We start from the raw sequence: 25,138 nt of genomic DNA, 5'->3' as shown, positions 1-25,138 counted from the left end.
GAAGTTCTGGGAGGTTAAGTCACCTACCTAATGGTTACACCTTTAGTGATTTGAACGCTTGTCTGTCTTGACAAATCATCAGCTATGCTCTGAAAGTATATTACGAATTTTTTTAACTGAAGATTTAGTGGTGGTATGCTGTGGTCTCCTATCTAAATCTTTCTCCCTTAACCCCCAGCTTTGTAACCAGCCCCTTGCATACAGTTAAAACTAAAGCTGTTGGCGTTTCACGATTGGCACTGTCAGTAAGGGAGCTGCTGGCTTCAGTGCTTCCCTATATCCTTGGATTCTGCTCCTGGTTTTGTTTTCCTCTTGGAGAGTCCCTACACTTTTTAAAACCTGCTTAGCCTTGCATTTTTAAAAATTTATTATTGTGTCCAATATTTTAAACATTTTAGAGCGGCAAGCTTTTGTTATTATTGTTTTGGGGTTTTTTTCCAAAGATATTTAATGTGCCATATGGCAAAAAGAGGTCAGATTTATTGTATTTTCTTTCATTCCTTAGCGTTTAACAAATAGGAGAGATCTGCTTCCTTTTTGATGCAGTGCTAAACCCTCCAAAGTAAAAATCTTTCATTAGTCAATGAGTTTAAGTTCAGAAGACTAAGAGGCAGATATTAGAAGGGTTTATTTCTTCTATTTTAAATAAAGCCATAGTGAGAATCAGATATATTACCTTCAGTAGAGTTTTTGAGGCTTTTGATAAGGCTTCTCTCCCTAATGTTGGATTCTTTCAAGATCTGAACATAATCAAGAACCAACCACCACTCGCCTCTCACCCTATGTCCTACCAGTCTAGGAAGCGTTGATAAAAGATGTTTCTTCACAGGCCAGGTGCAGTGGCTCATGCCTGTAATCCTAGCACTTTGGGAGGCCAAGGCAGGCGGATCGCCTGAGCTCAGGTCCGTTTGAGACCAGCCTGGCCAACATGGCGAAATCCTGGCTGTACTAAAAATACAAAAAATTAGCAAAGTGTGGTGGTGCTCGCCTGTAGTCCCAGCTACTCTCAGGAGGCTGAGGCTTGAGAATCGCTTGTACCCAGGAAGTGGAAGTTGCAGTGAGCTGAGATTGTGCCATTGCCCCCCAGTCTGCGCAACAGAGCAAGACTGTTTCAAAAAAAAAACAAAAAATGCTAAAGGTAAAGATGTTTTTCACAGTCAAGTACTGGTCAGTGTTTCTATACCTTGAAGTAACTTGCCTCTACTCTTAATACCTAGTATGATGAACAATTATGACACAATTTTACCTTTCTCAGGTAATAGACTTCAACTCTCTAACAAAATGTGTTTTCAGAATCCCCAAAAGCCTGAATCTAACAAAGATTTTACAACATAGCAAGAACTTTCTTATGACATAATGCAAAATAAAGAACTAAAGACATTCTACTCTTTGTTCCATTCTAGTGTTATAACCTAAATTATCACATGGGAATGAAATTCTTGTCTAAATTCTTGATCAAGAGGTTTCCTAATGGCAGTTTAAATCCAAGTAAGAAGCATCATTGATGGCAAAAGGCCAAGGAAGCCACCAGCTGTATTCTTCAGGACTGTTCCAGACTCTCTGGTCCATCCTGACAAAAACCAGAAGCACTCTTGAAATCCATTTTTCCTCCACCTCTGATGAAGGGTTTTTTCTTCTCAGCATCTGGTAATCTGCCCCAAGTGACTCTGTGGGATCAACTAGGAAAATGCTTTGTATAGTAGGCACTTTAAAAATTCTCGTTGATAGGAAGCTGGAAAGACGATTTCATTAATGAAGTACTGAACGTCTTCAATCATTGTAAAGTAAGACTTCCTGTAGGATAAATCTTGTTTGCTAAGTTTAGCTGAATTGAAATCAGTTTGAATAGTATTCCCAGTATTGAACAGTATTGAACACATTAAGTGTTCAAAGGCTCTTGGAAATTGAGTTAAATTGTGAGGTGGAGAGTTCTGCTTTCCAGAATTTTTATGTGTATATATATATATATACATATGTATATATATATACATAAAAAATATATATATATGTATATATACATATGTATATATATACATAAAATATATATGTATATATATTATATATATATTATATATATTTTATATATATAATATATTTTTATATATTTTTTATATAATATATATATTTTATATATATTATATATTATATATATATTATATATAATATATATAATATATATATTTTATATATATTATATATTATATATATAATATATATATTTTATATATTATATATATAATATATATATTTTATATATTATATATAATATATATATTTTATATATTATATATAATATATATATTTTATAAATATAATATATATATACAAATATAATACATATATATGTGTATTAAAATACACATAAGGCTGGGAACGGTGGCTCACGCCTGTAATCCCAGCACTTTGGGAAGCCGAGGCAGGTGGATCATGAGGTTAGGAGTTTGAGACCAGTCTGGCCAAGATGGTGAAACCCCGTCTCTACTAAAAAATACAAAAATTAGCCAGGTGCAGTGGCGGGCGCATGTGATCCCAGCTACTCAGGATGCTGAGGCAGGAGACTTGCTTGAACCCAGGAGGCGGAGTTTGCAGTGAGCCGAGATCATGCCACTGCACTCTAGCCTGGGCGACAAAGCAAGACTCTGTCTCAAAACAAATAAATAAATAAATAAAATACACATAAGTTCTGGAAAGCAGAACTCTCCACCTCACAATCTAATTCAAGTACATGTAATATATAAATTGTGTATGTGTGTATATATATATATATGAAATGTACTCGAGTTAAATTATGAGGTGGAGAGTTCTCCTTTCCAAAAATATATATATATATAAAAACCTCAAAATTTATATATGTATATATAAAACCTCAAACTCCTGGGCTCAAGAGAACCTCCTGCCTCAGCCTCCTGAGTAGCTAGGACTCCAGGCCCTCTCTAAGTGCTAGAATCACAGGTGTGAGCCACCATCCCATGCCAACTGAAGTACATTTCTATACTGTTTCAAAAGTTCATCCTCATACAATGCTGAAATCTTCTCCTTTTAATTTCTGCCCATAGGTATAGTTTTGTTCCCTGAACTATTAAGTCATTAAATGAGTAATTTAGTTTCTCTAAGATAAATTTCATTCCATGCTAAAAATTTAATATACTTCTATTACTCTACAAGTACAAAGTGTGAAAGCTTTTCACAATATCATATAAGATATTCCTGCCTAGTTCACAAGTGTATCAGCAAAAGCCTTAAATTTTAAAGAGAAATCACATCAGTCCTTACCACTTAAAAACTATGTGAGATAAAGAGTTAACTCCTGAATAGGAAATAAAGAATTCCAAATGCTTACCTTCTAGCTCTTGGTTGTAAAATTCATACCTAAATTCCTAATAAAATACATTCTTATCTTGATACAACTCCAACCTTTCAGTTTTTTAATACCATCCCTTTTTCTCAAGAATTGGCAAGTGGGAAGAAGAGGTTTCCACTGCAATTTATTTTTCATTATTTTTACATCTTCTTCGTGAAGACAATGCATGTATTTAAAACATCCTCAAACATTTAAAAGACATTATCGGGCATTACCACTTTAAATAACTGACACTGTACTAGCAAACTCATTAGTATAAACATCACTGAAATTCTTTCCTCTTACTTTTTTTTAAATAACACTGATGAACTAGTGGGAGCAATTTTCCTTCTTTGTGAAGCCTATGAGTGTCAGTTGCACCTCCAATAAAAGTACCATTGACAAATATTCTTGGAACCTGTTGGACAAACAAAAGAAGAATTAGGCTTTACTCTAGTATCAGAACTAAGATCATTTCACATAATAACAAGACATTTGAACTCTGGGTACTTTTATGAGCCTGGCACCACAAAGCTCTTTCACAAATTAAATCTTAAAATCTTTACCCTTTAAGGTAGATATTATTTTTAGCCCTGTTTTGGAGGAAAATGAGGCACAGGAACTTGCGCAAAATCACAATGATGGTACATGACAGACTGGGATTCAAATCCAAAACAATCTGATTCTAAAACCTTTCTTCCTGATTACTATGGTATGTAAAAGATAAACTAAAGCAGATAAACTAGTAATATTTAGTTATTTCTTACATTTGTTTACTGAAGGGAAAGAGTACACTATAAACTTTCAATAAACTTGAAAGTGGCAACACTGTACATTTTTCTGATTATGCGTATTATGGAAAAATCCAAATTTCAAGAATCTAAAAACATGGAGCACTAAAGCACTCCTATTAGAAAAGTAATTGAAGACTAACCCCTGTATTGCCCAGGTAAAGGCAGGAAGAATACTTTCATCTTGCCAAGAGCTCCAAGAGGAACTCAAAGATCCACAGACAAGCACTCACAATAACACTACTCATCAACCCCAATCAAAACACACACACAGAATAAAAATAAAATAAATCAACTCTGCTGTTTCCTATTCTAAGAATCTGGTTCCTAGATCTGCAGCTGCTTTATCTATCCTCAGAGAATGTCTGGCTCATTTTCCTAACACAAGGTTCTAGGCTCTGGGTGATCTAGTTTACAACCTATTAAAGAGGAACAGCACCACAGAGGATATACTCACAGTTCTTCCACCAGTCATTTTGTAAAGAGCATCTTGGAACTGGTTTCCATATTCAAGCAGGTCCAGTTCTACCACTTTATAGTTAACATTCATGTCACGGAAAAGCTTTTTTGCCATTGTACAGTAAGAACAGGATGTTTTTGAGAAAATCACCACACAATTATCAGAAATTGTTTCCTGAAATAAAACCATAAAAAATCATTTTAATTCTAGACATTACCATTTGGAAAGAAATTAAGATATAATGGAAAGGGTATGGATTTTGGTCTCTCATGATTCTGGGCTCAAACTAAGCATCATCTATTTTTTCTCATCTGCAGATTGAGGATATTTTTCATTTCAAAGCAATGTTATTAGGAAAAAAGATGTAACAAAAAGTGCCTGGCATAGAGCAATAACAATAAATAATAATCGTAGCCAATTCATGTACAGCAACCATTTCTGTGTGCCAGGTACTATTCTCAACACTTTTATCTTCACTGGGTTATTTAAACCTCACTACAATCCTGAGGTAGGTCCTATTACTGTCCCCACTTCACAGTTGAGGAAAGTGAGGTACAGAGGAAGATCAACAATTTGTTCATGGTTCTCAGCTAATAGGTGGAAGAGCTGGGATTAGACCCAGGCAAATATAGCTCTATAGTCCAGATGTTTAATCTCCATTATACTCCTTTTTCAGCCAGGTACAGTGGCTCACACCTGTAATCCAAGCACTGTGGGAGGCTGAGGCAGGCAGATCACTTGAGGTAAGGAGTTTTGAGACCAGCCTGGCCAAAATGGTGAAATTCCATCTCTACTAAAAACACAAAAGTTGCCGGGCATGGTGGCACATCCCTGTAATCCCAGCTACTCAGAAGGCTGAGGCAGGAGAATCACTTGAACCAGGGAGGTGGTTGCAGTGATTCTCCAGCCTGAGGAACACAGTAAGTGGACTCTGTCTCAAAACAAACAAACAAACAAAAAAACAAAAACACTGTACTTTTCTTTTTTTTTTTTTTTTGCGACAAAGTCTCACTGTGTCCCCCAGGCTGGAGTGCAGAGGCACGATCTCAGCAACCTGCGCCTCCCAGGTTCAAGCGATTCTCATGCCTCAGCCTCCCGAGTAGCTAGGATTATAGGCACCTGCCACCACGGCCAGTTAATTTTTGTTTTTTAGTAGAGACGGGGTTTCACCATGTTGGCCAGGCTGGTCTCAAACTCCTGACCTCAGGTGATCCACCCGCCTCAGCCTCCCAACGTGCTGGGATTACAGGTGTGAGCCACCGTGCCCAGCCCCAAAACATTATACTTCTTTTCAAATATTCAGTAGGTATTCAGGAGTTAACTCCTTACCTTCTATTCTGTAACTTTCAATGGTAAGGAATGGTATACGATTTCTTCTTAAAACATAAGGCTTACCCCTCTACTTCTATCCCTTCCTATATACCTTTATAGTACAAAAGCTGTCATTACTCTCTTGATAAGGTATTCTCATACTCTTAATTCAGGAAAAGCTACTTCCAGAAATGCTGATTCAATGAGTTTGAGGTAGAAGTTGAAAACTGTGTTTTTAAAAAACTTCTCCCTATAATTACGACATCAGCCTGGTTTGAAAACTAGCTTCCAGGCCTTTACCACAATGGCTATGAGATTCTGCTATGCATCCACACAGCCTATGAAGTTTTTCTTTTTGTTTTTTGTTTCTAAACATATGAATGCCTGGGACCTTCAAAAGATTTTGAATGGATAGATTTAGCACCCAGACATTTGTGTAGGTTTTTTGTTTTTTTTTTTTTTTTTTTGAGACAGAGTCTTACTCTGTCGTCCAGGCTGGAGTACAAGGGTGCAATCTCAGCTCACTGCAGCCTTAACCTCCTGAGCTCAGGTGATTCTCCCACCTCAGCCTGCCAAGTGTCTGGGACTACAGACATGTGTCACCACACCTCGATATTTTTTGTAGAGACAGGGTTTCGCCATGTTGCCCAAGCTGGTGTTGAACTTCTAGGCTCAAGCAATCTACCTGCCTCGGCCTTCCAAAGTGCGGGGATTACAGACATGAGCCACTGTGCCCAGCCTATCTAGTCTGTTCTTTTGTGGTGGATCATAAGCAGTACCTTCAAGATGAAGGCCAAAAACCAGAAAGTATAAGACCCATGCTTCAGAAGTTATACCCACCCTTGGGTATAACTCAGAAGGGTCCTGAGTTTTAGCCCAGCTGTCTGCAAGTTGGTCTATTTTTATGATTCCCTTGTGTTACTAATAATATTTAGTATAAAAGTCCATCCTAAGGAGGGCCTGCCATACCAGAGATGTATTAATGAATCCATCTTACGGAGGACAAAACTAAGGCTGAGTGGTTCGTAATACTGGGATTTGACTCAACCTTGTCACAACACCAAAGCCAGTGCTCTTCCCTCCACCATGCTGCCTCAGGTTACAGACACACTGACACCATCGTGTAGGGAGAGATGAGTTTCCAGGGCTCTGACATATATTAGACACTGATGAAGAGATTCCAAAGTGAGCTGAAACTAAAGACGACAGCGTTAGGGTTTCTAGAACCCTCTTCCCACTTCTTCTCAAGCTCGCCCTTACTGTATATTCCATGATGTTGTATTTTTACTTTAAAAGAGGCAATTCAGGCCGGGCACGGTGGCTCATGCTTGTAATCCCAGCACTTTGGGAGGCTGAGGCAGGTAGATGGCTTGAAATCAGGAGTTCAAGACCAGCCTGGCCAACATGGTGAAACCCCATCTCTACTAAAATAGAAAAATAAGTTGTGTGTGGTGGTGGATGCCTGTAATCCCAGCTACTAGGGAGAGGAGAATTGCTTGAACCCAGGAGGCAGAGGTTGCAGCGTGCTGAGATCGCACCACTGCACTCCAGCCTGGGCAACAGAGCGAGACTCTGCCTCAAAACAAAACAAAACAAACAAACAAAAAAGCAATTCCCTCACAGTTATAGTCAACAGCTAGAAGTTTAGCCAAATCAACTAAAGGCAGAAATTTTTTTTTGTTTGTGGTAGTAGTGAGTGGTAAGCAAGAGAGAAAAAATTGATATGTCTTGTAGGTTGCAAGGGAAGAAAAACATACATGTGAGAGAGATTTTCTAAGGCAGAATTAACGAAGCTTCTCAGTAAAAGAAAGAGGAAAAGAAGTCCTATCCCTGAGAGAATGGTTTATGGAGTAACTACCGCACACTAGGTTCGGTACTAACAAAGAAAACTACGTTAAACTGCTGCCCAGGCCAAAATCCAATAGGATCCCTAGCTAAGGGCAGCTTGACTGGTATCAACACTAGACCTCAAGTGGGTATGATGAAAAGGAGCAGCCAACCTCATTATCCAACTTAGAGGGAGTGAAGACTTCATTAAGAATAAATCTCATACATTTTAATTACCAAAATGATCTAGGACTTCTTAGTCACAAGGATGATTTTCATAGCAGATTTTAAAATAAATATTAATCTCTTAATTCATTTGCTAAACTATCTCAAGTTTGGATATTGAATAAGCATATTAAATATATAAGGGACAATTCTTTTTCTACAGAGGAAAGTTTTTCAATCATCTCCCACATCACTCACTTGGATCTGGTTCACAGGCGCCGTCTCTAAATTCTCCAAAGATGATGATGTGTTGCTCTCCATCCTAAATGGAATTTAAAAGAACAATGTAGTTTATTAAGCATTAAGGATAATTTATCACGAGTTCTATTTGAAAAAAAAATCAATCTCATAAACAAATATAGCCAAACTTACAAAATAGAAAAAAATTTTACTTATTATCAGTACAAAATGTCAAAATATAAAGTATTTGTTTCACTAAAACCAAAAAGGCCTGTGTGCTTATGTAACTAGCTTCCCAACACCCTTAATTATTTGATAAAATCATATTTACTGTGTTTAAAGCTTGACACACTCTTATTTATAACTGGCAAATTTCAAATATTCCATCCTATGCCATGTGACCTGACCATTGGTTTAAAAATATAGTTTCTATTTTCTTAGTAAAACATGCCAAAACTCTATGAACACACTGTGAAGCAGGGAACCTTCAAAGATTTTTGAGGAAGCTACGGTATCTCAACTGCAATGGGCCATAGCTCCAAATTTCCTAGTCTGCAAAGTGGAAACAATAATCACTGGCACGTCTCAAAGGATTTTGTGAAGATTAAATGAATTCATATGCAGAAAGCAGATACGTGCCTTCCACATAGTAAATGCTCAATAATGTTTAACATTACTACTATTATTTCCTCTCATTATCTCAGTATTTATTATCCAAAACCTAGCTCTTGGGAGCTTGTAAAAGGAAGCATTCATTGTCAGGAAAATTATCACTAAAAAATAAACTCAACCAGTTTATCATCATCAAATCTTTTTATCCCTGGAACCTTTTCTTCCCCATCCACTCATCTTTCTTGGTCAACCAGGCCCTACCGCACTGTTGGAACAATATCAAACACCATGATGCAAACTAACTGCAGAGTAAAATTACAAATCTTACAAGAGGATTATGACATATAATACATGTTTCAAAAGAGAATTACTCGAATATCTAAAGAATGAGAATTTTTGAAACTTCAAATATTTAAAAAAACTATTATCCTTGTGATTATATTATAAAACTCAAATATTCTGCCTTCAAATCAATACTGTATTCGTTCATTGGGGGTGCATTTAAAATTTAAATGTTCTTAAATATAAAGGTAAAGCTACTTTTTATGTTTTCATTTTTGCAAAAGTCCCAAGCAAAATTTTTTAAACTGGATAGCATGAAATATTAGTCTTTTTTTTGAGATGGAGTCTTGCTCTGTCACCCAGCCTGGAGTGCAGTGGCGTGATCTTGGCTCACTGCAATCTCCGCTTCCCAGGTTCAAACAATTCTCCTGCCTCAGACTCCCGAGTCGCTGGGACTACAGGCATGCACCACCACACCTGGCTAATTTTTTGTATTTTTAGTAGAGGTGGGGTTTCACCATGTTGACCAGGCTGGTCTCGAACTCCTGACTTCATATGATCAACCTACCTCAGCCTCCCAAAGTGCTGGGATTACAGGTGTAAGCCACCGCGCCTGGCCTGAAATACTAGTCTTATTTTAAGTGAATCCACTCTAAATAGCTTTTTCCAGTACATCTTATCCTTGGATAATGAACATCTGCCCTACACAGTAGTCCCCCCTTATCCACGGTTTCAGTTATCCAAGGTCAGCTGTGGTCCAAAAACATTACATGGAAAATTTCAAAGAAAATAGTTCGTAAGTTTTAAGTTCTGAGTAGCATGATGAAATCTTGAGCCATCTAGCTTATCCTACCCAGGATATGAATCCTCCCTTTGTCCAGCATATGGACTCTGTATAAGCTCCCCACCCTTTAGTCAACAGCTGTCTTGGTGACCAGATCGACTGTCACAATGTGGTGATGCTTGTGTTCAAGTAACCTTTATTTTACTTAATAATGGCTCCAACAAGAGTGAAACTCCGTCTTAAATAATAATAATAATGGCTCCAAACCACTAGAGTAGTGATGCTGGCAATTCAGGTATGTCAAAGAGAAGCCCTAAAGTGCTTCCTTTAAGTGAAAGGGTGAAAGTTCTCCACTTAATAAGAAAAAAAAAAATCACATGCTGAGGTTGCTAAGGTCTATGGTAAGAACGGATCTTCTATCAGTGCAGTTGTAAAGAAGTAAAAAATTCATGGTAGTTTTGATGTCACACCTCAAACTGCAAGTTACAGCCACAGGGTATAAGTGCTTAGTTAAGCCAGAAAAGGTATTAAATTTGTGGAGACAAGAACAGAAAACGTGTTCCAACTGACAGCAATGTGTTATGCCAAAAAGCACTGGGCCTATGAGAAGATTCAGCAAGGGATTCCTTGAAATAAGCATTTTGTTATTAAAGTGATTGTTCTTTTATTATTGTTGTTAATCTCTTACTCTGCCTAATTTATAAATTAAACTTTATCATAGGCATGTATGTATAGGAAAATAGCATGTATAGAGTTCAGTACTATCCGAGGTTTTAGGCATCCACTGAGGGTCTTGGAACGTGTCCACCACGGATAAGGGGGAACGATTATGATATCAGCACACCTAGAGTGAGGAAGCTACAGCAAACATCAGTTTGTTCAGTTATAACAAAGAAGAGTAAGAGACAGGAACTAAACATTACAACATTATAACCTACCCAATGTTTACAATCTATTATTCCTTGCTTCCTAATAGTATTAGCAAGGAACGCTTTAAAACAACAAAAAAAGTCCTGTGCGCTTAACTCAGGAAGGAGTTAGGGGTAGCGAGCTAGGGAGACTGCAGCCAACCTGAGAGGAGGGTCAAGCTTTAAGATAAAAGGAAGTTGAGTTCCTGAAGCCTAAACCAGAAAAGGTTAGGCAGCGCTGGCCTAGCCCTAAGGAAGAGCATTGGTGGAATAAATCAGCAAGCTGTATTTGGTTTATCAACTAAGAAAGCAAGTCCTTTCATCTCAGGTCCAGCACTTAAACTGCCATACCCAAACCATCTACTACAGCATTTACTACTGAAGGAGCTCCAATAGAACACAAGAGAATGTTTTCTTGGGTAGTGAGAGGAGGTAGGAGGTGCATTCTGAAATATTACCCAAATAAAAGTTTCTGCAAGGCACCCTTTCCCTTCAATTTCTGGTTGACCTTGGTAAAAACTGTCGCGAACTATGAATAGAAACATGCACCGAGGAAGTAAGTGCACAATAAACATTTCATTTCAACACAGATGAAGCACCTAGTCACGCCACATTTATGGAGCGCCTACTGTGTGCTAACTAGGCAAAGTGCTATATTGACCTCAGGGATACGCAGAAAAAAACACCGCGGGGGCTCAAAGAGCTGTCAAACACTTAACAGCCTGTGATTAGCCCTTCAGGAGGGGTCTCTAGCTTGGTCTGGAAAGTTAAACTTGAGGTTCCTAGAATCTTGCAAAACTGATAGACGTTCCCAGATCAAGTAGATAGGGAGACAGACTCTCCGGCCAAGTGCGCAGTGGCCGGCGTGGAAGTGCGAGCCGGCAGGACCACCAGGGACCAGCCGCGCGGGCGTGGGCAGCACAGCCGCAGGTCCCTTCCATTGCAGGTCCCGAAGCCTCGGATATTCCAAAAGAGGAAGTGTAAGGAAAGCACTATCCTCTGTCTAGCCGCAGGCGGCATCACCATCAGTCAGCCTCTATCCTAAAAGCTCTGGCCATTCAGCGGGAATCATCGTCTTCACTTCCTGCAGTAGGGTGGCTAAGTTTAGCAAACAAGAATGCAGGACGCCCAGTCAAATTAGAATTGTAACCAAACACCAGAAAACTGTTCCGTTTTTCCTATGTCCAGTGCAGTATTTGGGACACACTTGGACTAAGAATCATTCGCTCTTTCAGAGAAATTCCAGTTGATTGCGTCGTCTTGTATTTTATCTAGCAACTGACAGAGGGATGGTCTAAGCGAACATGAGTGAAGTATTTTCAACGCGAGAGTCACAGGCTCCTTAAGTCAGCACAGCCGCGGAGGGCACCCTTCCCTGCCCATCCCTCGAGAGCCTCCGCGTGTTATGACTCAGAGCCCACGCGCTAGTACGCCTCGCCCATCCGGCGCCGGGGCAAAGGGGCGCCTCCGCCCACCGCTTTCTCCAGACCCCCGCAAGGCCTGCGCACTACGCCGGGGCGCTCCTGCCCGCTGACCCCCGTACCCAGAGGCCGCAGTTGCCGCAGCTCCCGCCGCCCTGTCAAGCCAGCCTGCCGAGCCGCTCCTGCTCCAAACCAGCCGCGTCCCCGCCAGCGCCGCGCGGCGCCAGAGCATGGTCAGAGCCTGGATCTGCAGCGAGCTCTACGACCGGACACCGCGGATCCCGGGAGCCCGCCTCCTCCGGCCCGGCCCCGCCCCCGCCTTGCCCCGCCCCGTCCCGCCCCTCCGGGCTGCCCGCGCCGCCGCCGGTCACCTCCACGCAGCCGAGCGCGTCCTCCCAGGGCGGCCCGAGCGCCGGATTCCGGTGAGTGCCGCCCACGTGTAAACATCCTTTAGAGGAGAGAAGCTGCTCACTTGCTTATCTCGAGGGTTCATCCGAGCCCCGCCTCTGGATTCTTTTAGGTTTAGGGACGCTCATAAAGGCTCCCAGGCACTTGGAAGCAGTGCATGAGGATGGTGGCAGACATGCTGGGGAAACGGAGAAGAAAAAACATGACTATCCAAAACAGAATCAAAGTGGTGCCTCAGATGTTTCCAACTACCTGTTAGACAAGTTTTCGTGTGGATGAAATAAGAGCCTAAATATATCCTCTTATAATTAGGCAACTGGTCGAGACCCAATATAAATTATGGGGATATTGGGGTTTACATCCATAATTAAAAGAAAAAATCCGGTGTTGAAGGTTTACTCCAAAGAAGACAAAGATTATTTCTCACCACCTGCAAAAAAAAAAAAAAAAAAAAAAATTAGGAAACAAAACAAAAGAAATTAGCACAGAGATGTTTCACCATGGCTTTGAAAATGGGCGATTGCTGCTGACAGGATTATCTAAGCCCCTCAGTGGTGGTAATAATAGCCTTTGTGCGTCACTATTTAAGGTTGGGGGTAAGCTTTTATTTACTGAGGACACTGAAATTCATCTTAAAGTCAAAGGTCAAATGGTACATCTAAAATTCTAAACAATTATTACAACAATCCAGACCTTTTTTGATTCTTCGTGTTCAACTAAGTGTAAAATTCATGTTACCAAAGTACAAAATAAGAACTTCTATTTCTGACAGTTCTTTTCCAACATTCAAATGGGCTATGTTTGATTACTTAATAAAAGGATGGAAGTTAGTTGCAAAAACAAATACCCCCAAAGGGTATGAATTCATTCTTTATAAAGACAAATTTGACTTTAAAAATTAAGGCATGTGGCCAGGCACGATGGCTCACTCCTGTAATCCCAGCACTTTGGGAAGCCGAGGCGGGCGGGTCACCTGAGGATGGGAGTTCAAGACCAGCCCCTCCAATATCGGTGAAACGCCGTCTCTACTAAAAATACAAAATTAGCCGGGCGTGGTGGCGCATGCCTGTAATCCCAGCTACTCGGGAGGCTGAGGCAGGAGAATCGCTTGAACCCATGAGGCAGAGTTTGCAGTGAGCCAAGATCACGTCATTGCACTCCAGCCTGGGCAACAAGAGCAAAACTCCGTCTCATAAAAAAAATAAATAAATAAAATAAAATAAAAACTAAGGTATGTTATCTATCTATAGTGTTGTGGGCTTTTTAATTTTTTTATAAAACTATTTTGGAAATGTATGGTGTTATGTTAGTTTTGAAGTCAAATTTTACCTCATTATCTCAAATTGTTTTACGAAATAAAGATCATTATGAGGTGAACCAATCATGTTACAATTTAATTTTAATACAGCATAGATGGACTATTATCAAGCACAGAATTCACTAGACAGATTTTTTTAAGGATTTCAGAATGTAAGTACTTCAGAAGAAAGTGTTATGCCTGAATTCAGCATAATATATTAATAAATATATCGATAATTTTCAACTTCTTTGTGCTTCGTGGGGTAGCCACAGAAGTGATTATTATTTTTGGTCATAGTTGTGATGACTGCAATAGCAAGTTAAGAAATATGTCAGCAGACGGTAGAACGGTGGTTGCCAGGGCCTGGGAGAAGGCGGAAATGGGGAGATGTTGGTCAAAGGGTACAGAGTTTCAATTATGCGAGATAGGTAAGTTCTAGAGAGCTAAAGTACAGCAATGTGACTATAGTTAGGAAAATCGCAATGTATGCTTGAAATTTGCTAAGGGGGTAGATCTTGTGTTCTCACACCCGCACACAAGAAAGAAAATGGGGCCAGGTGTGGTGGCTCACGCTTGTAATCCCAGCACTTTGGGAAGCTGAGATGGGCGGATCAACTGAGGTCAGGAGTTCAAGACCAGCCTGGCCAATACGATGAAACCCCATGTCAACTAAAAATACAAAAATTAGCCGAGCATGATAGCACACGCCTGTAATCCCACCTACTCGGGAGGCCGAGGCAGGAGAATCGCTTGAACCTGGGAGGCAGAGGTTGCAGTGAGCTGAGATTGCGTCACTGCACTCCAACTTGGGCAACAGAGTAAGACTCTGTCTGGAAAAAAAAAAAAAAAAGAGAGAAAGAGAGAGAAGAAAATAAAAGGGAATAGAAAAGAAAATGGTAAATATGAAAGGTGGTGGCTATGTTAATTAGCTTGATTGTGATAGTTATTATACAGTGTATCAGGCTTTGGAATGAATGTTTGTCCCCTCTGACACTTAGGTTGAAACTGTCCATTATGGCAGTGCTGACAGGTGGGGCCTTTGAGAGACGATTGGGCGTGAGAGCTGGAACATGAATGAATGGATTAATGGGTGATCATGGGAGTAGAACTGGCAGCTTTATAAAACAGAGTTCTCTGCTGCCTTGTCCCATGATGTCCTACATGGCTTGAGGAATCTGCAGAGTTCCCACCAGCAAGAAGGTCATTACCAGACGTGACCTCTTGACCTTGCACTTCTCAGCATTCAATACTGTAAGAATAATTTATATACAAATTACTCAGCTTCAGATATTCTGTTATAAGCAACAAAAAATGGACTAAGACATATACATGTATCAAAATATCAAGTTGTGCATTTTAAAAGTAAAGTGACAGACCAGGCGTGGTGGCTCATGCCTGTAATCCCAGCACTTTGGGAGCCTGAGGCAGGTGGATCACAAGGTCAGGAGTTCGAGACCAGCCTGGCCAATATGGTGAAACCCCGTCTCTACTAAAAATACAAAAAAAATTAGCCGGGCATGGTGGCGCATGCCTGTACTCCCAGCTACTCTGGTGGCTGAGGCAGGAGAATTGCTTGAACCCGGGAGGCGGAGGTTGCAGTGAGCCAAGATGGCGCCACTGCATTGCATCCTGGGTGACAGAGCGAGACTCCATCTCAAAAAAAAAAAAAAAAGGTGTTGGCATGAAGACGTGAAGGCAGGCCAACTGGAAGGGAAGCATCCTATATGACTGGTTTGGGGAGCATATTTGGAAAGCTGGTAGTCATTAACCAAGTTCTAATTGTTCTGGTCTGTTTGCTCGAAGTCAAAGTTTTATTGTCATGTATATTCTGCCCATTATCCATTTATATATTCAGTCCCTCACTGTTAAATGATGGTGAGGAACAAGTTAACCTCTTGTTCCTGCATTCTATAAATTTTATGTGCCCACCATGTGCCAAGCACTGTAGTGAACAGCACAGAAATGACACTAGCATTCATGAAAACCTAGGATAATACATAAGAGGAAGGCCTAAATTGAATTTGATATTTGGGAAGGAATGGCAGAGGAAGAAACTTGTAACCTAAGGTTTTAACAACAGTAAGAGTTAGGCAGACAAGGTGGGGGCAGAGGGAGAAGGGAAGGGGAAGGAAGAGCTCTCCAGGTGGTAAGAAAGAAGACAAAAGCTATTACATGCTTTCCATGCAGAAATTTTTTATTTAACCTGATTTGAAATTTAGCCATGTTTGCAATTTTAATTTGTTGGTTTAAAAAAGCAAGCATGACTTGTCTGTGTTTCCATATTTAAAAATCCATGTTGAAAGAGCAAATAAACCAACAAATCTAGTTCTGTCATATGCCTTACGTTTACTGCCCTCTACTTTCTTTTCTTGGTTTGGCAAAGGCTATTTATTCGATATTCTTTGAAGTTTTTATTGAATTGGGCTTGCTGCTTCTTTTCATTGGAAATTCAACATGTTATTCTTCTGCCGTACCAGTAGCCAACCAGACTGAGATCAGACCATCATCCCCCAGCCCCAACAGATCCCTATATTATTGGAGCACCTTAGAACAATTATCAATACAGGTACAATTTATGCTAGGAGATGCATGTTGAGTCAAGCTCAACTCAATTCTGAAAAAAAAAAAAAAGCCCAATATCTTTAATGATTAGTTTTAGGTGTCAACTTGACTAGACAATGGATGCCCAAGTATTTGGCCACTAGGTGTTTCTGTGAGGATGTTTTGGAAAGAAATTAACATTTAAATTTGAAGACCCAGTAAAGCAGATTGCCCTCCATTATGTGGGTAGGCTTTATCAAATCAGTTGGAGATCTGAATAGGACAAAATGATGACCTTCCTCCAGGCAGGAAAGAGTTCTCCTGCTAGATGGCCTTGGAACTGAACATTAGCGCTTCCTGCCTGATGGCCTTCAAACTGGATAATTGGATCTCCTTGGTTCTGCAGAAGCTTTCTGGCCTTTGGACTCCAACTAGGACATTGATTGGTTCAGCCGATATTAAACTTGCCAGCCTGCATAATCATGTGAGTGAATTCCTTTCAATAAATCTCTTTATATATATTCTATTTCTCTGGAGCCCCCTGACCAATGCAATATTCAATTGTTATTTTATCCAAGATAGAAAAAATTGTTCCATTTCTTTTTTTAAAATTACCTTTATCCTTAGAGTTCCCGAGACATAAAGTTTCGATTCGGTAAGTCTCCAAGTCCTTTTCTCTGTAACATTCCCACACAAGGCTATACTTAACATTGATGGTAATGAGATTTAATCACAAGTCTCTAGTTCTAGTGTTACCAAAGCTCCACTATATGGTCCAAACACTGAACAAAGACCTATCAAGCTGTTTGCTATTATATAAAAGCATAAATCTGATAAGGGATCTGATATGGGCATAGTCAGGACTGCAGTAGTGAGAGAAGTCAGTTCCACTCTCCCTACTATAGACAAAGTGAAGAGCAGCCTCTGCCATTCAGGATCTGGATTGGCACTAACAGCTGGATCATTACATTCTCCTGTTAAATAAAAATAAATTCCGAATACCAACAACCAGATAAAACCACTCTGTGACCATAATGAATCAAGACAAAACAAGGGCTGGGTGTGGTGGCTCACGCCTGTAATTCCAGCAATTTGGGGGGCCAAGGCGGGAGAATTGCCTAAAGCCAGGAGTTTGAGACCAGCCTAGGCAACAATGGGAGACCCTGTCTCTACACAAAATAAAAAGTTAGCCAGATATGTGCCTGTAGTCCCAGCTACTTGGGAGGCTGAAGTGGGAGGATTGCTTGAGTCCAGGAGTTTGAGGTTGCAGTAGCTATAATCACCACTGTACTCCAGTCTGGGCAACAGAGCAAGACTCTGTCTCTAAAAAACAAAATAAGAAAAAACAAGACCAATCAGTAATAATCATATCTTAACACAGATCCCCAAATGACCACTTTGAGTGACTTCTACTTCTTTGCCACTTACAGCTTTAGCCTCACTTCATTCTTCCCACCTTCTAGATAAAGAAAAATACAACTCTGCAGGCCAAATCTGTTTGCTGCAGCAGTTATGGGTCAGAATTCTGTTGTTACATATAGTCTGGCCATTTCCCATTCGTATATTGTCTCTCACCATTAAGTGATGGGATTCCACAAATAATTACACTCTTATTCCTGCATTCAATAAACATTATGTGTCCACCATATGCCAGGCACTGTAGTGAACAGTATATAAATGAATCTAGCATTCACGAAAATCTAGAAGAATACATGGGAGGGGAATCTACATTGAATTTCAGAATCTGGGAAGGCATATCAGAGGAAGTAACTCGTAATCCACGTTTTAACAACCCTTGGGTTAGAATGGTTTAAACATTTTTTAAAGAGTTCAACAAACTCTTTAAAATATTATTAAAAGAAGAATATATGAATGAAACCATATGTAACTCGCAAAGCCTAAAGTATTTTCTATCTGGCCCTTTCCAGAAAAAGTTTACTAATCTCTATTCTAGAGAAAATTAAGAGACCCAATCATAAAATTACCCTTGCTTTGTGATAGGAACCAATACAGAGCAAAGCCCCATATCACTGAATCCTTTCCAAAATTGCCTTACAAAAAAACAAAATTGAACAGATCTAGTCTAACACCTTCTTGCAGAAATACTACACAGATACACATAATATGTGGTCTTGATTATAGCAAACAGCCAATAAACTTAACTTTGTTTGATTAAAAAATGTGTGTTAAAAGCAGGGGTCGGCAAACTGGAGCCAAAGCCTATCTGTGGTCTGTTTTTGTATGGCCTAAAAGCTAAGAAAGATTATTACTTTTTTTTTTTCTTGAGACAGAGTCTTGCTCTGTCACCCAGGCTGGAGTGCGATGATGCAGTCACAGCTCACTGCAGCCTCGACCTTCTGGGCTGAAGCAATCCTCCGACCTCAGCATCCCGAGTGGCAGAGACTATAGATGTGTGCCACCATGCCCAGCTAATGTTTTAGTTTTTGTAGAGATGGGGTCACGTTATGCTGCTCAGGCTGCTCTCAAACTCCTGGGCTCAAGCCACCCTGCCACCTCAGCTTTCCAAAGTGCTGGGATACAGTTGTGAGCCACTGCACCTGGAAATTTTTACATTTTAAAGAGTTGTTTCAAAACAAACCAATACAGAAAAATACTTGACAGAGCCCTTATGTGGCCACAAACCCTTAAATATTTAATATTTAGCTCTTTACAGAAAAGAATTTGCCGCCTCCTGATCAAGAACTGTGAAGAGTCGGAGATTTTATTCTCCTTGCAAGCTGACAGATTAGTTTGCAGGTTTCATGAATGCTGACACAGAGACAACACACTTGGATCAACAATGAAGGGCTTTATTACTGAAAGCAGTAACCAGAGTGTCAACATATTTGCACTGGTTTCCTGAGCCCCAGTTGCAACAGGGAGGCATGGAAGGTCAGATGACAGCAGTTACTTTTTTTTTTTTTTTTGAGACACTGTCTCACTCTGTCACCCAGGCTGGAGTGCAGTGCCATGATCTCAGCTCACTGTAGCCTTGATCTCCTAGGCTTAAGCCATCCTCCTACCTCAGCCCCATTGAAATAGCTGGGACTACAGGTACGCGCTACCAGGCCAGTCTAATTTTTGTTACTTTTTGTAGAGATGGGGTTTCGCCATGTTTCCCAGGCTGGTCTCAAACTCCTGGACTCACACAATATGCCCACCTTGGCCTACCAGTGTGTTGGGATTACAGGCATGAGCCACCGCACCCAACCCACAGTGGTTTTTGTTTGTTTGTTTGTTTTTTGAGATGGAGTCTTGCTCTGTCACCAGACTGGAGTGCAGTGTCGTGATCTCGGCTCACTGCAGCCTCCTTCTCCTGGGTTCAAGCGATTCTCCTGCCTCAGCCTCCCGAGTAGCTGGGACTACAGGCACGTGCCACTACAGCTAATTTTTGTATTTTTAGTAGAGACAAGGTTTCACCATGTTGGCCAGGATGGTCTCAATCTCTTGACCTGGTGATCCGCCCGTCTTGGCCTTCCAAAGTGCTGGGATTTGAGGGGTGAGCCTCCGTGCCTGGCCCCCACAGTGGGTTATTTTTTAAGAGAATTGCCCAGGGCCAAAGGTCTAGGAACGAATATTACAGCAAGATGCAATCAAGCCAGTCGTTTTCACCTACTGAATGAGCAGTAATCATGCTGTTGCAGGACTTTTCCCTAGTTCAGCTAAAGACGGGGTTCCTTGTCCCACTGCCATGGAAATTCAGGCTCGCAGACAATTTGAATGGTGAGTAAGATAGGGTTTTATTGGGCGAAAAGAAAGAAAAGGGGGAAACAGGGACTCTCGCTAGGCCAGAGTCCCTGCTAGAGCGCTTCCTACTCAGCAGTTCGAATCCCAGTTTCCACAGAAGAGATGGGGCCAGGCTCCCCGCTCTGCAAACATCCTGAACTTCCTGAGGCTCCACCCCTGTGGGCAGGGTGGTTGGAGTTTCTTCAGGGACTCCTTCCCATGTGGCTGTCTCAATGCTGTGGCTACCTTCATGTATTTAGTTACCTATGTGATGAGCCACAGCAACTACTCAGAATCAGCAGAAAGATAGCTCTGCAATTTGGTATCCTCAGCAAGAATATGCAGGAATGCTCAGGGCCTGTGGAGAACGAACTCTGCCTAGAGTGTGCCCCTGGTGATATTTGTTTGCAAGTCATTGACAGAAGTGAAGTTTCCACCAAGATTCAGCTGAGACCTTGCTGCTGCAGGCTAAGATCCTCAACTCTCTAGTGTGGACGTCACATCTGGAATCTTGTGTCTTCTGATTGAGGCCCCCTGGCACACAGTGAGGAGGTAAGTTTATACTGAATTGAGCTCCAATGTTTTGTTGAAGTTCTTCGCACTGAATTTTATTTTGTTTTCTTAGGAATTAGGTGCCCTGGCATCCTTCCATTATCTGATCAGACTTGTATCGTCCCTTGGTGAAACTTGTATCGTCCCTTGTCTAGTCTTCCAGCTGTTCCTTTTATGGTCTGTCTGCTTACCAAGTTGTCAATTAGAGAAAAAGTCTACAAGAAGATACCAGGCAGAGGCCCTACAATTCTATCCTTGTACTGGCCCTGGGGGCTGGGAAGTTCAGGTCTCCTCGGACCACTCTCTTTGAACCAACTTTGTCTTGAGTCTCCATTACAAATTATGCAAAGACATCCTCCTTAGTTTTGTCTTTGTGTTTGCACTTTAATTTTATCTGCTTGGAATCAGGAGGTTTGTCCACCCCATGTTTGGTGACCATTAACCTTTGGCCAATTTATAAAGACATGAGTTACACAAATGCCATTTTAGGGAACACTGCAGTACTCATAGGGCCTTCTTAATTAAAACCTGCTTTCTACTTGACAAAACCTACTTCCCTTATGTTTTCACACTATAATATTAACTTGTATGTTTATCTGTCTAACTGGTACAGTTTTACCAGAGACAATTTGAGATTACAATACCCTCTTTAGCTATTTTTGACAAGAATAAGATTGTTCATATGAGAGGTGCTTTAGAACAAAAAGTGAGGAAGCCTTCATGAGGAAATTTTCTTGCTTGTCTAAAAAAAAGAGTATTTAATTTAACATAGGAGACAACTCTTCCTTTGTGTTCTTACTTTGAAGATTAATAAGTGTTGGATTTTTCACTGTATGGGTGGATAAAATTGTCTAGGGCCCAAGTTGTCTTTAAATCAGCTATTATAACGCTCTTTTGTGTGTGTACATGTTAAAATGAGTTTTTCCATATCTAAACTTTCTCTTTTTTTCAGAGAAAGCATAATTAGCCTTTTAAGGTGGTAATTTTATATTTATCTGAAGTCAACTCTCTCATTTTGTTCTGTTTCTCTGTTTTATTCCTCTCTTAGAAAATTCTAAAGATTAACAATCAAAAAAAAAACAAAAAACCAAAACATTCAATTATTGTGTGCTCACTCTAAGAATATATAGTTTAGATAAACAATCACGTAAAAGTAAACAAAAAAGTCATCAAAGTACTCATTTTGGCAGCACACACACTAAAAAGGCCATCGAACTCTTTGTGTTTATTTTGTGAGTCCTGAATTTACTGAATAGCCCTTGTTACCATACTTACAAGGTAAAAAGACAAGGCCTTAGTTATTTCCAAGATAAAAGAAGAACTTTTAGCATGATTCAGAATCTTTAAATTTCAATACCATATAAAAGTAATGTCAATACAATATTTTGTTTTGAACAGGACCACAGTTAAACTTCTCATGATTTATACTTCCTATATTTCCTATGTTGGTTTTATGAGTTAAATAAATTATCATTGCTTCTACGACATGTTTAAATTTCCATATATAAATGTAAATATGTGTGTATACATATATAAATAAAACATTTGTAATGGTATTCATGCAATGCAAGAGTAATAATTTTTTTTAGGGGTAAATTTTATAAAATTCTTACAGTGCTACAAATAAGTATTTACTGTGAGAAGCAAACGTGGTAAATTTCAGATCCTTAACTACGTTCGAGACATTATACAAATGATTAATTTAATTAATAAATAATGTTTTGAAGCCAGAACAGTTTCTAAGTAAAAAACATATATGTTTATTTCCATATGTAAGGAATTTGGAAGTTGTCATTCTGTTGTAACATTAAATAAAAAAACTGAATAGATTGAAAAATCAACTTTTCTTGGATCCATGAAAGAGATGAAGATACAGGGCAAACACTGCCCCCAATATTGGAGAGCCAGATAGATGAATACAGGGATTCACAGCTTACCTGAGCAGAGACTCATGAGTGGAAATGGCCACAGAACCAGTGCTAGGATAAGAACTTCTAAACTGTGATCAGTGAATTGCTGGATGCTTAGTGTGGACAAGTCTGAGAGTTAAAAATTCCAGGGGGATCCAGTCAAGTGGGTGGAGTGGACTCACAATTTTGTGACTCATCCCCAGGAGCTTGACCTGGTTCTCACAGTAAGTATGTTAGGAAAATCCTCACTTGTTTTCAGCAGGGGGAGGGAAAATGAATCATTCTGAAATAGACTAGAGGACTATGTTCTTAACAAGGACTGCCCTCAGTAAAAACTAGTTAACTAGAGTCTAACCTGCTGGAGTTTTTTTCAGAGCCTCAGTGACTTGGGGGAAGGAAAATACCAAGTCTAGCCTGCTTTAGCTATCCTGTCCCAATTAAGGGTGGAAGGAGGAGGGAACTAAGTTCACAGTCCAGAGGCATAGGCTCATTAAAAGACTGCGACCTAATCATAGAACTGCAGAGCACTTGTTCTCCCCTACAACTTACCACCACGTTATTAAAGACCTATTTACAGCAGCTCCTTTCACCTGGTATATCATGTCCCGCTATTAAGAAAAAAATTACATACTAAATGAAAAAAAACAGAATTTGAAGAGACAGAGCAAGCATCAGAACCAGACATGGCAGATATGTTGGAATTATCAGATCAGGAATTTAAAACAATGATTAATATGCTAAGGGTCTTAGTGGATAAAGTAGATAGTATGCAAGAACAGATGTGCAATGTAAGCAGAGGAATGAAAATCCTGAAAAAAAAAATGCTAGATGTAAAAAAAAAAAAAAACTACTGTAAGAAAAATGATGAATGCCTTTGGTGGGCTTATTAGTAGACTGAAATGGCTGAGGAAAGAATCTCCAAGTTAAAGGATCTCTCAACAGAAAACTCCAAAACTGAATGGCAAAGAAAACAAAGATTGAAAAAACAGAACAGGGCTGGGCACGGTGGCTCACGCCTGTAATCCCAGCACTTTGGGAGGCCCAGGCGGGTGGATCATGAGGTCAGGAGATCCAGACCATCCTGGCTAACACAGTGAAACCCCGTATCTACTAAAAAATAACAAAACAAAATTAGCCGGGCATGGTGGGGGGCACCTGTAGTCCCAGCTACTCGGGAGGCTGAGGCAGAAGAATGGCGTGAACCCGGGAGGCAGAGGTTGCAGTGAGCCAAGATCACACCACTGCACTCCAGCCTGGGTGACAGAGCAAGACTCTGTCTCAAAAAACAAAAAAAAAACAAAAAAAAACCCAGAACGGAATATTCAAGGACTGTAGGACAACTACAAAAGGTATAATGTACATATAAGGGGAATATCAGAATGAGAAGCAAGAAAAAGAAGAAATATTTGAAGCAATAAAGATTTTTAAATGCTTCAAATTGGCCGGGTGTGGCCAGCACTCTGGGAGACCAAGGTGGGTAGATCACCTGAGGTCAGGAATTCGAGACCAGCCCCGGCCAACATAGTGAAACCCCATCTCTACTAAAAATACAAAAAATTAGTTGGGTGTGGTGGTGCACACCTGTAATCCCAGCTGCTCGGGAGGCTGAGGCAGGAGAATCATTTGAACCCAGGAGACAGAGGCTGCAGTGAGCCAAGATTGCGCCATTACACTCCAGCTGGGCAACAGAGTGAGACTCCACCTCAAAAAGAAAGAAAGAAAGAGAGAGAGAGGGAGAGAGAAAGAAAGAAGGAAAGAGAAAGAAAGAAGGAAAGAAAGAGAAAGAAAGAGAAAGAAAAAGAAGGAAAGAAAGAGAGAGAGGGAGAGAGAAAGAAAGAAAGAAAGAGAGAGAGAGAGGGAGAGAGAAAGAAAGAGAAAGAAAGAAAGAAAAAGAAAGAAAGAAGGAAAGAAAGAAAGAAAGGCAGAAAGACTGACAAAATACAACCATATAAAATGCTCAATTAAAACCACAAACAGCTGGACGCAGTGGCTCAGGCCTGTAATCCCAGCATTTTGGGAGGCTGAGGCAGGAGGATTTCTTGAGCCTAGGAATCTGATATCAGCCTAAAAAATAAAGTGGATCCGTCTGTATAAAAAATTTAAAAATTAGCTGGGTGTGGTGGTGTACACCTGTAGTCTCAGCTACTCTAGAGGTTTCAGTGGGAGGATCACTTGAGCCCAGGAGTTTGAAGCCGCCGTGAGCTATGATCACACCATTAGGTTCCAGCCTGGATTACAGAGCAAGACCCTGTCTCTCTAACACACACACACACACACACACACACACACACACACACACGCACACACACAGGAGAAAAATCGTGGCAGACATAAATAGGAACAGAGAACAAGGGCAACAAATAGAAAGCAATAACAAATACAGTAGATATTAATCCAACTTTATCAATAATCACTTTGAACATCAATGGTCTAACTGCACCAATTAAAAGAGATTGTCAGAGTGGTTCAAAATATGAGACCCAACTCTATGTTGTCCACAAAATCCCACTTTAAATGTAAATACACATATAGATAAAAAGTAAATGGAGAAAAATACATC

General features: G+C 40.2%; 1 protein-coding gene and 1 long non-coding RNA gene across 12 annotated transcripts; one reads left to right on the top strand and one right to left on the bottom strand.

Annotated features, from left to right (window-relative positions):
• Positions 1-3,467: 3,467 nt before the first annotated feature.
• GLRX2 (glutaredoxin 2) lies at positions 3,468-13,785 on the bottom strand. 8 transcript variants are annotated; one of them, XM_054556408.2, is made up of 5 exons: positions 13,049-13,785; positions 12,513-12,727; positions 8,153-8,216; positions 4,589-4,765; positions 3,469-3,758 (listed from the first exon to the last, which is right to left on the bottom strand). In XM_054556408.2, exons 2-5 carry the CDS (start codon positions 12,632-12,634, stop codon positions 3,624-3,626), a joined length of 498 nt encoding a protein of 165 aa, XP_054412383.1. In that variant the 5' UTR covers positions 12,635-12,727; positions 13,049-13,785; the 3' UTR covers positions 3,469-3,623.
• Positions 12,446-22,148, top strand: LOC112129728 (uncharacterized). 4 transcript variants are annotated; one of them, XR_010140902.1, is made up of 4 exons: positions 12,446-12,563; positions 16,696-16,874; positions 19,055-20,668; positions 20,742-22,148. It is a non-coding gene; the product is annotated as an uncharacterized LOC112129728 (long non-coding RNA). The 4 variants fall into 4 exon arrangements; XR_010140905.1 differs by having other exon boundaries at positions 18,682-20,668; XR_008510956.2 differs by having other exon boundaries at positions 16,797-20,668.
• Positions 22,149-25,138: the final 2,990 nt, after the last annotated feature.

The sequence above is a fragment of the Pongo abelii genome, chromosome 1, assembly GCF_028885655.2.
Source record: "Pongo abelii isolate AG06213 chromosome 1, NHGRI_mPonAbe1-v2.0_pri, whole genome shotgun sequence".
NCBI lineage: Eukaryota > Metazoa > Chordata > Mammalia > Primates > Hominidae > Pongo > Pongo abelii.
The sequence above is the reverse complement of the archived record's forward strand: the minus strand, read 5'-3'. Positions and strand labels throughout refer to the sequence as shown.

Coding starts and splice junctions, on each gene's coding strand:
- GLRX2 (XM_054556385.2), bottom strand. CDS start 12,634: ATGAACCCTCGAGATAAGCAAGTGAGCAGCTTCTCTCCTCTAAAGGAT. Junction 4,766..8,152: donor CGCCTGTGAACCAGATCCAA/GTGAGTGATGTG, acceptor GTTTTATTTCAG/GAAACAATTTCTGATAATTG. Junction 3,759..4,588: donor AAATGACTGGTGGAAGAACT/GTGAGTATATCC, acceptor TTTGTCCAACAG/GTTCCAAGAATATTTGTCAA.